Source organism: Python bivittatus, unplaced genomic scaffold (assembly GCF_059951505.1).
Source record: "Python bivittatus isolate LINGU-HERP-01145 unplaced genomic scaffold, Pbiv_v1 ctg000000_np1212, whole genome shotgun sequence".
In the NCBI taxonomy this organism is placed as follows: Eukaryota; Metazoa; Chordata; class Lepidosauria; order Squamata; family Pythonidae; genus Python; species Python bivittatus.
The window spans coordinates 4,820,589-4,835,795 of NW_028277028.1; the positions used below are offsets into that span (position 1 = coordinate 4,820,589).

The following is a 15,207-nucleotide window of genomic DNA, read 5'->3' on the forward strand; positions in this document are numbered from 1 at the left end:
TGTAGTTTTAAAGAAAAATCACTATGATTTTTTTTTCAAATATTAAAATTAATCATAGCTTGATGTTGTTATTCCCCTTACCTTGAAGCCACAGCAAGAAGCTGATGTAAAGGAGCTTGGAGAAGTACATGGTGCTGGTTCCCTAGCAAAGGTAGTCTGTGCCTGTCCCAGTAGGCACCAGCTGATTTATAGTCACTTATGTCCCCATTTACTGCGTGGACCTAAAGAGGAAAGTATTGCTGTTTTCTAGAAATATTGCATGGAGCAATATTTATCACAAATATGCAGTGGACATCCACATCAGATGGTTCAAATGACGACATATAAATGTCCAGCTTTTTTTTTTTAATGTCTGTGAGAGAGAGCTGCAGTATCATTGTTCTACTCCTTAAGTCAGACTGCTTCCTATCATACTGTTTCTTATACAGTCCCTGGTTCCATTCTATTTTTCATTTTGTTCTCCGTTGACGTGCTATTTTTCAGAATAACATGCAAGTAAAAACACTCATAATGAGTGCCACAGTTCTGTTAGGTAAGTTCTGCCCTGTTTTCAAACTTTTCTGATTCTTATATGACAAGCAATAAATTTTTAAATCAAACTTTTCTTCCAAGTTCATTCATGTGAAACTTAATTGGAATTCCACTTGTTCAGCACATCTAAAGGGATTTGGATATCTTATCATATGATAGGATATATTATATGGGATTACTATCCCTCGCTTTTACAGAACCTTCTCTTCTGAACACCCCTTAAAAGTAAAGCATAAATGTGTACTTTGCATTATAAAGTAATAAAGTAAAATAAGTAAAAATTGAAAACTGTCCATTGGCCCTAAAAGAGGGAGTGTGACTGAGCCACTTTGCTTAGTAGTAAAGAAAGGCACTTTTAAGATATTAATTTGTTTAGGCTTTTCTTTATTCTGCATTAGCCTTGGGCCTTTTTCATAGGTTTACTGGAGCCAGTGAAACGATGCTTATTAAGATCATATAAAAGAAAACAAAAATCATGTGGCTGCTCTTGCATAAATTCATTTGCTCAAGTCTCAAAAAATTGCTCAGCATGAACCCTGGGAAAGTAATAGAATGAGTGATAATTTCCTCGAACAGTTATAGCTAGTTGCAAGTTATGAGCCCCAAAGCCAAAAAGATAACTTCCTTTTTTTTCTGTTTAATGCAAAATGAAGAGAATGGTTACTGTTTGATGAACATGTCTTTTCCTTAAAATTTAAGAAAGAAATCTATCTCATATGATTAGAAACGTGCCATCACCATTGACATTATGAAAGTTCCATTAGATTCTTTTAGATAAAAGAAATTAAGACTGGTATATCTGTAGTTAAAAGTGCTGCTTACAAAACCGCAGAACCAGTACTTTTCATAAGTGGAGACACAGGGCAGTTGTCACAGGTCATTTATTGTTATTGCTAGAAAACAATGAAGTTGCTCAAGAAAGGAAAATTGTTTTCCTTAAACTTAGATGATCATCCCTCATCTAAAGACTTCCCCAACTTTCAGCTGTTCTAATTGCATCTTTATAGCTCATTGGCTATAGTATTTCAATAAAAGTTTTTTTTAAACACTTAATATCATCACACAAATGATGTAAATCACCATAGGTGTCACAAAACTAAAATAAAATTAATATATATTTAACCACCTCAACTAGATTAATGTGAGTGCAAAGGACTTATCATTTTCTGGAGGATGTCTGGATAGAAATTTGGTCAATTGCATCTGAAATCCTCTAAATGGAAGCTCCTTAAATTGAGGTGTCCTTGTAGCTTTATCCTGTTTCCTTCCATCCCTACAGTTCTTTTCTGTTTGGCAATCAGATGTCTGCGTATGTGAGTGTGTGAGCCAGCACCTGACGGGGGTTAGGAAAGGATACTGAGAAGAAAGAATATGTTTTTTTCTGCCTCCTAGGTCACTCTTAAATGTCTGAAAACCAATTTATGATTTTATGAACTTGTTATATGGATACTGAAAAATAAGCTTGTATTTTAAGCTGCCAAAATGATTAAGAAAAAAGACATTAATGCATAACATGAAGACAAGCATGGGACCTAGAAGGACAAGAAATGATTTTTCAGAAAAAGCTACAAGATTTCAGAAATTCCATATAACCCAAAAACATGCATTGAATTGGAAGCTAGTATTTTTCAAGGTTCTTGCCTCCTCCTCACTGACAAAATAATTATCTGAAGGGGACGCAAAGTTTCCCCACTCTACCAAAGTTAGTGTAAGGCTTCCAAATACATCTTCATATTGTAAAAAAATATTAATCACATGGGTCAATAACAGAGATATATTTCATTTAAAGAAATATTTCATGTACAAAGCAGCGACAATGTCTTTGTATGGAGTATCTGAATCAGACTTGGTCCGAGGTAGGTGGCATAATTTACGGAAAGCAGGAGAGCGCAGCAGAAGGTTGTGCAAAAGGCCTATGAAACTGGAGGATACCCAGTAGAAAGCTAGTATCTGGAAAAAAAGAAAAAGAAAGAAAAAGGAAATTTAAAAAGACATACTAATTTTAACAAAGTGAAAGTAGAATAAAAGTAGTGCAATCCCCAAGTGAACAATAACCTTAACATCCCTCATTATGAATGTCCACAAGTGAAAACCAGGATTTAATAACATTTTATCCCATCTTCCTCCAAGGAATTCAGAGTGCTATACAAGGCTTTATATTCCTCTAATTTTATATTTATAATGTGTTATATATTAGGATGAGGAATAGTGAATAACCCATGGTTCCATGACATCTTACTCAGAATATTTGACTGCAACACTGTGTCCGGCTCTCTCCACACAGGAAGCCATCTTAAAAACTGAGCTTTAGAAAACCATGGTTTACACAGAGCACTTGGAATTAATGATTTTAATACGTCAGAGTTTTTTTCTTCACGGTTAGCATAGTAATTCACAACTGTTTATCACCAGTTTTTCAAAAACCTTAGATCCTGTCCTGACTCAAAAAGACATTCTTTCAAGTAGGTTATTTACATGGCAAGAGAATATGTATAATAATCTGCAGCAAGATTTAATGACTTATTTTATGTCCTCCTAGATGATTTCCAAATTTCACCTGTGGCACACATATCACTAGTTGGGCACCATGGATTTAGTAGATAGAAAATTGGATTTGGTGAAAGGAAGGTTTGAATTCAAAACTCTACTAAGCTATCACACAATGTAGGAAATGCATTTTATAACACCATTATAAGTATTAATAAGTAACAATACCAATGCAGAATGCATATTTTTGCAAAGAAAAAACAAAACATTACTTGTGATTTCCTCTTATTAGAACTTCCAGATCAAGTTGTTCAATGTTGGAAGCAAAGAGCATTTGCAGCTAATATAACACACTGTACTAATGAACTTACTGAAGGGACACTTGAAGCAACGGGGACCATTAGCACAGCCACTGCTCGAAAAAAGTTGGTAGCATACTTCCAAAACGGGGATGGTTCAGTTTTTCTCAAAGCAAAAATCTAGAAAGACAAATTTTATTCTTAGGAACAGCAAGAAAAAATATCAGCTCATATTTACTCAAATATGAGATTCAGATATTCTGGACAAACAAGTTGCTTATCCTCATATTCACATATATCATCTGATACACTTTAGAGTCATGGTATGCCGTACTATGATCAAGGGCTTTTCTTAATGGCAGGGAATTATAAGACAAGATTTAGAGATTTTGATAATTAAATACAATTATAAAAATACAGATATACCACTTATGTAAAACTTCTGTTAACCCACGCAAGATTAGGGCAGGAGGTACTGATGCCAAATAAATAAAGTACAATTGCCAAAACCTATTGCTACTATAATTTTTGTCTGTATTTTTCATGTCCATTTCTTTTCATTAAACAAAAACTGTTAACAGCATAAAATTTGTTTAACCAGTCTTTTGAAATTCACTTACAAAATTAACATTTTAGAATTCCCAATATGATCAATAATCTTTATATCAAACTACTCACCACATTTAAAACTAATGCTCTGTACACACTGCCAACTTAAAGAATTTCCTTTCTTTGGGTGAAATTACTCTACACTCTAGTACTGTGAATGGATTTTGTGGTCACTTGTCTTGAAGTCTCACAATAGGCTCTCATGTTTATGCCAATTATTATTATGACCCAGGATGTCTAAGCTATTTTCAGACTGAGGACTTTAGGTTAACCTCTACAGTATGGAGTAATACAGATCTAACCTCTGACAATGATATCCACACATACTAAACCAGTCAGTTCCTAATGTGGCCACATAAACAATTACAGAGAAATGGACTGCACGTCTGCAAATCAAACCTATGTAGGTAGCCATCTGACAATTTAGTTGGATTATCTACATACAATCTGCTCTGATATATTTTATAATGATAATGATGGAAATTAGGATAAATACTGTCCAGGAGATCTGGAACTAGACAACTTGTTTACAATAACCCTTTCCCTACTGAGGTAACTGAGAAGGACAAGTGAACATGGATCCCCCTTAGACACAGGTAAGCTATTACCTCATACTGGAAGAAGAAGAAAAAAAGAAATGAGTCTTGCATTAAAGATTGCTCCCATAGGTGTTTTTGACAAGAACTGTAGAAATGCTTTCATGAGGTACAGAAAAAAGAGTTGTGTGCCTTAGTTTTTAATAATACAATGGATTAAATCTCAGTGAGCAGAGAATGTCTGCTGAAGGTCCCTATCTATGATGAGGTGCAATAGGAGAGGCATGAAAGTGGACATCGCACAGGGACAATCATTCTTCTCCTTTTGAACAGCTTGCTCCTTAAGCAAGGGGGGCTCCCATTCTCATGGTCTTCCAAAAGCTTGTTACACGAGATTGAGTGGCTATGATTTTGGGAGCAGTTATGGATAATTGTTTTATTATTTTATTATTTGCTGCATCTGTTTGAATACTGTTGCTCTTGTATACCAGTTAGAGTCTTTTTAGATCAAGTTGGTGTATAGATTTTATTCATACCTCATTTTAAAAAAGGAACCTGAGATTTTGGGGAGAAATGAAATCAGTATTCTGAACACAAGGAAAAACTGGATTCCTCAGATAATGCAAGGATATTGCTTTGAACCAGCACTTCAGAGGAAAAGAAAGAAAGGGACACAGATGAGTTCTTAATAACAACTTCTTTGAATGGTTTGAGTCAGCTGCTTATTTAAAATATTTATATCCAGCTAGACAAAACTTCTGAACCTTCCTCTTATATGCAGGACACTCTTGTGACCACACCTGTATAAAGACATGTCAAGGCTTGGCCAAATTACAGGTATCTGTGTTTAAACACAATAAACAATACTGTTTCTATACTTAATAATGAAATGATTTTACAGTATGCTTATTTGTAACAATACAGGCAACATCACAAATCTAAAGCCAGAATCTTTTCCAATCCTGATATTGTGTACTATACTTGCACTTTTGAAAAAGTTACATTACATTTGCTGGGTGGTCAAAGCTATTTATGCTTTCTTTCCAGTTCATGCTGTCAGAAGGAAAGAGATGATGTTAGGAACTTGGAAAATGTAAACAAATAATGGTAAAAAAGCATAGCATGAACTGTTCTTGTTCTGGCAAAACCTGACTATCAGATGTTTCCTAGCGAGTTCTTCTGAACTGATCTTGATGGCTGCCAAGAGAGCAATGCCAAAGGGGAACCCAGAGCAACCACAGAAAGACTGGAATTAATTAGAGCCTGGGAAGGAGGGATCTCCAGAAAACAGCCTAGATTTCTGAGGAAATAAAAATGCTGAAAACCTGCCAGCAAAGACTCCTGACACGTGCATTGCCTTTCAGACTACAATTTTCTCCTTGACCACAGACTCGATAATTTCCAAAATCTTCTACCAACTCTTATCTTCATGGGTGGGGAACCTGACTCACCATCTGCTCTTCTTACATTTGCATCTAAGATAAATTATTTCATAGACTCCACTCCTTTCATCATTCTTGAGTAGGAATAACCAGGTAAAGAATTTAAGATTAAAAGGATGTTTCTTTATTTGGGAAGCCTGTAACTAGCCAATTGCTTAGAGAGGGAGTTGTGTCTGGCTGGTGTAAGTGATGTGAGTAAGAGCTGGAAAAGGAGGCAAAATTCACAATCCTCCTTAAGGATGCATGACCCAGAGATACACATAGGTTCCAGATGTTAGGATTTCAGCACAGATTGGCCACCATAAACCAGACTGAGCAGCAGTAAGGACACACTTTGTGTCACAGGATCTGTTGTAGTTCTGCTCAGGTATCATGGGTGGCTTGCTTTCCCTGGTTCAACTGTAATGATCCAAAGAGAGTAGTCTGGCTATTAGTCCCTCCAGTGATAAATTACTTTCACCCACCCAAGCACCACAGGAGTAGGATAGCTGGGTGGAGGAAGGGAACAAATGGGTGAATATTGGTGAGAGATGTTAAATAATTTCCTCCTAGACATCATTCTCAATTGGCCTTTTCTGCACTAAGCTGATCAGCAACCTCCTTGGAACAAGAGGGAAAAAAGACACTTTCCCAGTAGTCCCTATTAGGACATAGATGCCTCTCTGTTTACCATTGAGGATGCAATGTGATCAACTGTGGATACCTCTGGGAAGTTAGTGCTGGAATTGAGGAGTCTGCAAAAGAGGCAGATGTAATTGTAACTTGAAACAATTATCTGTGGAATCATTGCTGACCATTTCTTATTGACCTCTGAGGCCATTTGCTCACTGAAGACATGGATCCTAATATGGACCAAGATTTGACATGAACAAGAGATGCAAGCATCATGTTTAAGGTGAATGAGAAGGAACAGCAATTCTCTTGTCTGTTTCTAAGCTACCTGGAACAAGGGTGCATACTGAATATCCTTGAGTTGGCCCCCAGGGCCCCTCTAAAACTTGCCATTAAATTATAATTTTTAATGTGACCGAAGGAGAAAAGTATTAATTACATAGGAAATAATCATAATTAATTGTTGGTGATTACTTTTAATTAAATGTTAGTTTTGTTCTAAGACTGGTCATTTTTGGAGAGTGACTACCAGCCTGCCAAAAGACCAAATGAGGCTATAGGCTCAAAAAAGGGTGCATACCCCTGATGAAATTATTAATATAGAATTGAACTACAGTCTAAAGGGATGAAAACCATTATTAGATTATCTATAGGGAAGCAGTTAAGTGACATAGAAGGAAGAACTATTGGAATGTCTATTTTAGAATACTTTCTAAATACTCTTCAAAAATTATCAACCTGGAAAGAGGAGAAACTAGGATAGCAGTATTTACCATGCATAATCATTATATTTATATATTTAATTGAGCATATTTATTCCTATGAAGCTGGCAGAATAAACAAAAATGCTTTAGTCTATTTTTTGTAAAAATAGCATCTGGGTTTATTTATTTATTTTCCTGTGATAAACTTTCTAGAAGTTCAAACCCTGGTAAAAAGAAAGGATTGATGTGGTTGAGGTCGTCTCAATAACTAACTATGGATGTCATCTAAAATACACTTTTTGAAGTAGCCTCATCTTCTATAAAGACAGAAATTGGCTTTCCATTCAAAGAACAGTGAAGAAGCTTCATAAACTGCATTGTTTTGCATAAACTGTCAGACTCTTGCCCTTGAAAAAAACCTCTTGGTTTATGAGAATCAGCTTTCTAAAAAGAAGCTGCTTCTTCTACTCCTAATACGGTAGCATTATGTATCTGAAAGAAGAGCAGAAAAGACAAACTAGCATAGTAGGATATGGGTTCTAGAACTCTTCAGTCTCTTCATTACAGTTCACTCTGTTTCAGTTTTAGGTGGGTCTGAATCCTTTGCTATTAAAAAATTAATCACTATCTTTTGCTGGTTTGTTTGTTTTCCTACCTGTATTTATTCTCCTACTTGTTTTTATTCTGTGAGAGCCAGCCTGTCTGTTATGTTAAATATGTTAAATAAATTTTAAAAATGCTCTGCATTCTATCAGACCAAATTATCTTGTGTGTACATTTGAAAGAAATTCCCTGCCATTCTCTCATATATTTGTGGGAATTACAGAAAGCTGGACAGTTGTTTGAACCCCAATTATCCATCTCTTCTACTAACTTTGCAGTATTTATGAGCTATTCTTCCCCAAACTAAATCACCCACATTCTTAAATCTTATCAAGTATTATTCCTGCCTAAATTGTTACAATTCAGTTTCAAAATGAATGACTATCACATCTTTAATCCAGTCAACAAATGCAAAATGAGGGGACACCATCAACCATTACATGGAAAAATAAGAACACAAGAACATGCCCTGACCCTCCCATGATTATTATTATTAAGACTCCCTCCCCCTTCTTCAATGGGTAGAGCTGTTTGCTTTGAGCAAACTGTTACTTTGGATTGGTTAGGACATACAGAACAAGTATGAAGTCATGTTGTATAATGCTGTAGCATTCATCTTATCAGAAAATACTGGAAGCAAGCAAATGCATACAATTTCCAAATGAAAATTAAATATAAGGGTGCTGTTGGAATGGCATCTTGACATTTCACCAAGGTCTGAAAGGCAGGAGTGCAAATGAAGGCAATTGCATATCTTGCCTCAACTTTATTTTATTTACTATTATCATCCTCTCTGTACTTTGTAACTTGATTAATAATTGGCTGTTTCCAATTGTATATATACTTATTGTGGACATTGTACCTATTCCTAAATATTTTCTGTTTATTGTTTTGTAAACTGCCATGAGTCTGTATTAACTTGGCAGTATATAAACAGAATAAATAAATTACAAGCTGTTGTGTTATTTGCAGTAGAACATGTTTATAATCCACCTAATGATTTTATAATAGACCTCATACCTCTACTATCAGTAGATTGAGGAGTCCAAGAGTGACTGGCAAAATCCAAGTCGGGTCAGGTAGAGTGAGATCCTTAAACCAGAGTATACCCCCTGTGGAAAACTGCTGCTGAATTAAAAGCCCTGTTGAAAACACACAAACAATTGGCATATTATTATTACTGTGAATCTGGCAAATACTTTAGAGCATTGGTGTTGAACAGATACAGTAAATCTAAACTAGGAATGATTGCTAGCAGATTATGCAAAAAGGTCTAGCAATAGCAACTTCTGGATGTTGGCTCTCTCCTACTGAATCAGATCTGCAACCACTGGAGCTAGATCTACCAATGGGCTACACTGAAGCAATAGCTGAAAAGTCATTGCAATTTTTCTCTTAAATTCAGAGCTTAAGTTACATAACTTCAGTGAACATTATGATTACATGTTAAATATTACTCAGCAGCTTCAAAGGCAACTAGATCACCTGACATTCAGATACTACTATTACTATTACTATTCTATCTATCTATCTGTCTGTCTATCACACATCTTAATACTCCTGCTTCCTACTTCCCCAGAACAACAACCCTGTAAGGTGGGTTGGGCTGAGAGAATGTCACTCAGCTGGCTTTCATGCCTATATAGATACTGCCTTTGAATCAGTGTTGACTCTTTGGAACTGCCTGGACAAGTCCCTGCAGTTTTCTTGGCAAGATTTCAGAAGTGATTTCCCATTGCCTACTTCCTAGGGCTGAGAGTGAGTGACTGGCCTAAGGTCACCCAGCTGGCTTTGTGCCCATGGTGGGACTAGAACTCACAGTCTCCCTATTTCTAACTTGATGCCTTCCTTAACCACTACACCAAACAGGCTCTCTGTGGAAAGCTCATTGCTGCACCAGATAAAGAACTATCAATAATATTCAATGAATAGCATTTGCTGATTAACTGATGAATTATCTCATTGTTCTACCACAAGCATCAATGCACTTCAACTGGAATAATTATGTTAGATATTATTTATGCTCCTCTCCTCCTCATGCACTGGCTTCAATAAAAGATATTACTTTTTTTTCATATCTCAGCTATACTGTGTTTGATCAGAAGCTCTGCTTTACCCCTAACATTTTATTTAGTTGTATATTTATATATCACATTTATCTCCCTCTGCAATTATAATCAAACTCTTGGTGGCACACAACATGAAAACACAGTAAATAACAATAAAAATTAAGATTACAAAAACCTACAATCAAAAATACCAAAACATACAAGTTAGTTGGCATCTGGTACCAGCTCCCAAACATCCTCGGGAAAAGCTCTGGTTTTAGAAAACTCTGGAAGGTGACTAAAATGCACAAGGACCATTCCAGAGGGCCAGCCTTGAAGATGGAAAAACAGCACCTCCAGGCCTTGGCCAGCCATTCTGTCCTCCCAAAAATGCAGGACATCAGCTGCTTCTTCCAGCATGATCAAAGGGGTTGGGCTGATTTTCAAACAGTTAAATCTGATTTTTTTAAAATGTATCTGTTACAGTCTGAATTTAGCATTTTTGTTACTATACACACTTATATTTAATTTGCTAATATTATTGTACTCAGCAATCTGTACAAATATGAAAAATAATGATTATGCAATTTAAATAAAAGGTGGCCGCTATAGTTAGGAAGGCCTTTGCCCAACTTCATCTGGTGCTCGTTATGCCCCTTCCTAGATTTGGGACCCTTCAGTCAGTCACTCATGCTCAAGTCAACTCATGGCTCAATGACTGGAATGCACTTCACATGGGGCTGCCCTTGAAGACCACCCAGAAGCTTCAACTGGTCCAGAATGCAGCAGTGCAAGCAGTGATGAGCATGCTTCAGTATGCTCGTGTAACACCTCTGCTTTGCAAGCTGCACTGGTTGCCAGTTTGCTTCTGAGTGCAATTCAAGGTGCTGGTTATTATGTATAAAGTCCTACATGGCATTGGGCCTGGTTGCTGTCTTCCATAGTATCTGCTTGACCACTTCAATCTTGCAGGGTTGCTGCACTCCAGGTTCCATCTAAAAGGACCTCGGAAGCCCGCTTTCTCTGTAGCAGAGTCTGCCCTCTGGAATGTGGTTCCCCCCCCCTCCAAGATTTGGATGGCCCCCATTCTGTTGTTGTTCAGAAGAGTGGTAAAGACCTGGCTCTTCACCAGGCCTTTGGTGAGTGAGAGTGAGGCCTCTTGCTTCATTCCATCTGGTCTGTCGCACTTACCATCTTTTATCGATCTAATTTCTTTGACTGTTGTGAGCTACCCAGAGTCACTGGGAATTGGATAGTATATGTTTAATTAATTAATTAATATTACTCCATCAACCAGGGTAAATTCTGCCTTTACTGAATACATATCTGTATATGTAATTATAGTTATCTTGCTGTAATCATTCCCAGAATAAAAATAATTTAATGGTAAAGCTAACAAAATATCTTAAAAGAAACAGTTTTATTAAGAAAGAGACTAACTGAGAAAAGGATTTTAGAAATCACAATATATTTAAAGCAGTTCTATAAAACTATTACCTTCAGAATCTGCTCTGCCAGTGCTTAAGTTACGCAAAGCTACGGAAACGAAAACCCATACTGGAATCTGTACCCATATGAGCAGCGTTGCCTTGAAAGGGTGACAATTATCTCGAATATACAACTCTGAAACTATTCTTTTTATATTCCTCCTGTAGCATAACCTGGATGGAAAGACAAATAAAAGACAATTCTATAGATTAACAGCACAGTCCTTTGTATGCCTACTGTGGCTACTTCTACTGAGTTCAGCAGAACTTTAGTATATATCAAATTAAGTCTACCTTGACTTTAAACGTTGTGCTAGGAAGATTAGACATGTTTAGAATTAGAGTATATCTCAATATTTGTAAGGTAAAAAAGAATAGCACATTACATTAAAGCTACTCCTTGTGGAACTACAACCATTAATTTTGCACTATTTTTTTCTTTTTTTATTTATTTCTGTGGAAAACATTTGACTGATCAATGGCAACTACTTAGCTGTAGAAGGTCATTCAATAACATGACTGCTTTTTAAAATTTTATTTTAAGACTAAGGATGGCAGCAGAAAGCCTCCAAGATATAAATTATTCCTAGAGAAGTAATGGCTAATGACACACTATTTTTATTCTTGATAGTCACAATAAGTACAGGAACTGTAAGAACCGGTGTCTGAACTTATTTTATTCTTCCTCACTTCCCATCCCCTTCTTCTTAAAAGAGGTGTCTTTTATACTGCACACCTGAAAGCAGAGATTGCCTTGTTTAATTTTAATTGACTTGACAGTGACTCTGAAAATCTTTTGGCAGAAAAGCTGGGCAAATAAATGCTTCAGACAAATGTGTAAGTACAAACAATCTATATAGTCATATCTGGGAAAAGTTAATGTGAGTGTAAGAAAAATATTCTGAAGAGAAAAGATCAGAAAAAAATAGTTTACTTTGATCTTTATAAAATGATACAGTAATCAGAAAATGTACAAATGACTGAAAGAAAGTATAGAAAAGAAAGATGAAATCTCAGAGTGGGACCCACTGGCAACACATAACAGTAGGATTACAAATAATACAGGCATGTTGCAGATAATAAGTTCACATCTCAAAGTACCAATGACCAATCTGAAAATGAAGTACTGAAGAAATATGTTGGTATTTTACTGTGATTATTAGAGATACAATTCAAATGGTCTTACCTAGCCTCCTTTTCAGACCAATTGTACTGCTTTGCAGAAACAGAAACTTCATAGCGGAGCTGGTTGGCTAAGTGTTTGATTTCAGGCTGCAACTTTTCTAACTAGCTGAAAAGACACAGAAGTCTTAGATAAAGTACATTTTTCTTCTAAAGATTCATACTTTAATGTATAGGCTGATTTATACCTGGATACTTTGAGCAACAAGAATGTGGTATTGTAGAAACAAAGGTGGTAAAGTTGCCATGTATGAATCTTAAAAGTACAATGAAGGACCAATTTAACAGACATCCATTTCATGGACTTTGGATGCAATGGACCAAATTTATTTACTTAGTTACGAGTCTTACATGCTGCTTGAATCATAACTGACTCCCAGTGCTGTGTATATCTAAACCTACTACTACAATTAAAACAATACACAGAAATACACAACAAAGTACTTCAAGGACTGCTAAACAACCACATTTGTGTTTGCACTTCACCACCAAAGTAATGCACAAGCTGGCTGTTTCCAGAGACTATCTGGATAACTGGCGCAATTTATTTACTAATGTAAGTTATAGTTTTCACATGATTTGTGTTAATGGATATCTTCTGTTCAAATGGTTCACTAAATTGAGGTTTTAGTGTATGTAAAAAAGTACAGGCAATGTACAGGCAAAATGAGGATGTGTTTGAAGGGATATGCACAATGGCCTTCTGGAAGATGACAAACAGAGTAAATATACTAAGAAAAAGTGTTGCGCACAATAAAAAAAGGAAGATGGAAAAAAAGGGAGGGAAGGGGAGGGAAGGGAGAAGTACAGACATTTATCCAGACTAGGAGTCATTGCTAGTAGCTTACATGATTCAGTGAAACTAAATATCTTCCATGAATCTCAATGCATCCATATATGCAGATCACTTCATATATTTGATACTGCTATTTCTAGGTGAGGCAAACTGAATGTTACTCACCAGATGTTCAGGAGCTCAAGCTGTACTCACATGACTTGCAAATCCAAAAAGTCTGATAAATGAACATGCAGGTACCATGTTTCTCACAAGTACTTAAGAGTCTTAGCAGAATTTGGACTGCTCATACAAATTTTACTGTTTGTATACTATCACAACCTAAATCACTCAATTTTTTAAAAAGTGCATCCCACTTTCCTCGGAAGCATCACCTGTTCCTTTAATTCCACATTTCGTAGATACTGCACATTTTACCAGGACAAGAACCCTCTGCAAATGCTCAGTGGCACCCTCTCCTTTTAGAACTCACGCTGGCGAGGACGCGCTTCTGGAGGACGCTGAGAGGAAGGGTAAGGCCAGTGCGCAGGATGGTGGTAGCTGCCAACACGGTGGACCACCAGGGCAGCCCGGACGCGGCCTGCAGAGCTACCAAACCCGATTCCATCGTCGCGACTGGGACCGACGTAGACAATGTGTCATACCAGGTCCAAACCAAGGAAGGGTCTTTGAGGCTTTCCTCGACACCGCCGGCGGGTGTAGGCGTACTAAGGGATCGGGCTCCCCCACAACGCCAAAGGACGTCGAGCCAGGAGCGGGAGCGCAGCCCGTAGGCGACCCTAGAAGCCATCCTAGCGCCAGCAAAGGAGAAGGATGCCATCTTCCTCGTCAGAACGCGCATGCGCCCAGATGAAAGGCGGCTCTGTCGCCAAGGCGTAGGCCAGAGTTTAACTGGGGAATTCTGGGAATTGAAGTCTACGCATCTCAAAGTCGCTAAGGTTGAAAAACATTGGCGTTGGCTTTTGAAACTTCCGGTTCCGGTTCTCGAACGCGCCTTTGCTTGGGCGGAAGTGCAGGACCATACGATTGACTGTTAGGTTTGTGCGCATGTGCGCGTCTGTGTATTCCTTCCTTTTCGTTTTTTATACCTGGAATCGCTTTGGATGAAGAATGAGGTGTTTTATTTTATTTGGCTGAAGGATGAGATTTAAAAAAATAAGAGAGACTGGATTGCTGTAACAAAGGCGAGAATAAGGTATTATATATTTTTTCAACGGGGAACGGGAAGTGGTGCCTTTGGTCTCAGGCATCAGTGGTGCTTACCCTGAGCCTTGATTTGAGAAAGCGAGGCTTCTTACAGCAAGGCCAAATGAGGCTGATACTGCGGGGAGGGCCACCCAAGAGAGATACATTTTTACTTTCTCTCTGCGATATATTGTTCAGTAATCCCCCTCCCTCCACCAGCCCCAAACTGGGGAAACTATTCTCAAGCATGGAATGAGCGGGAAGGGAGAATTGAACACCACCTGAGCAAGTCACGTTTGATAATTACTGTTTATCTCTACCATGGAACCTGCCTTATTTTCTATGCTGATGTGCAGTTTTGGTTGCAAAAACAAGCAGAAAGGAAAAAGATTATATGCATCTTCTCCCAATACCAGTTCAATCATAATAATTTCCAGAGGGATAGCCATGTTAGTCAGGGCTGTCTTAAAAGCTTTGTAAGCCCCAAGCCATTTTTTTTTTTGTAAGCCTTTGTTGCATTGATAATCTGGATGCTTGAGGTTATAAAGGTATTCCCTGGACCTCTTTTCTTCAAGTAAGTTGCAGGGAATTTTCTTTTGTCCAAGAGCAATAGTAATGTTTTCAATTCAAGCATTCACTTAAATTTATTTACAAAAGTGATTGCAAGGTGGAAGTTTACTTCATTG

At 37.3% G+C, this 15,207-nt stretch overlaps 1 protein-coding gene across 1 annotated transcript; it reads right to left on the minus strand.

Moving 5' to 3' along the window:
- Positions 1 to 636: 636 nt before the first annotated feature.
- Positions 637 to 14,209, minus strand: COX18 (cytochrome c oxidase assembly factor COX18). The gene is made up of 6 exons (XM_007427186.4): positions 13,809 to 14,209; positions 12,545 to 12,645; positions 11,369 to 11,532; positions 8,844 to 8,965; positions 3,390 to 3,497; positions 637 to 2,481 (listed from the first exon to the last, which is right to left on the minus strand). Exons 1-6 carry the CDS (start codon positions 14,175 to 14,177, stop codon positions 2,311 to 2,313), a joined length of 1,035 nt encoding a protein of 344 aa, XP_007427248.3. The 5' UTR covers positions 14,178 to 14,209; the 3' UTR covers positions 637 to 2,310.
- Positions 14,210 to 15,207: the final 998 nt, after the last annotated feature.

What these genes read in the sequence shown, in the direction of transcription:
- COX18 (XM_007427186.4), bottom strand. Translation starts at nt 14,177, where the DNA reads ATGCGCGTTCTGACGAGGAAGATGGCATCCTTCTCCTTTGCTGGCGCT. An exon ending in TGGTCTGAAAAGGAGGCTAG is followed by an intron (nt 11,533 to 12,544) that starts GTAAGACCATTT and finishes CTTTCCATCCAG; the next exon opens with GTTATGCTACAGGAGGAATA. An exon ending in TGGCAGAGCAGATTCTGAAG is followed by an intron (nt 8,966 to 11,368) that starts GTAATAGTTTTA and finishes TGTTTTCAACAG; the next exon opens with GGCTTTTAATTCAGCAGCAG.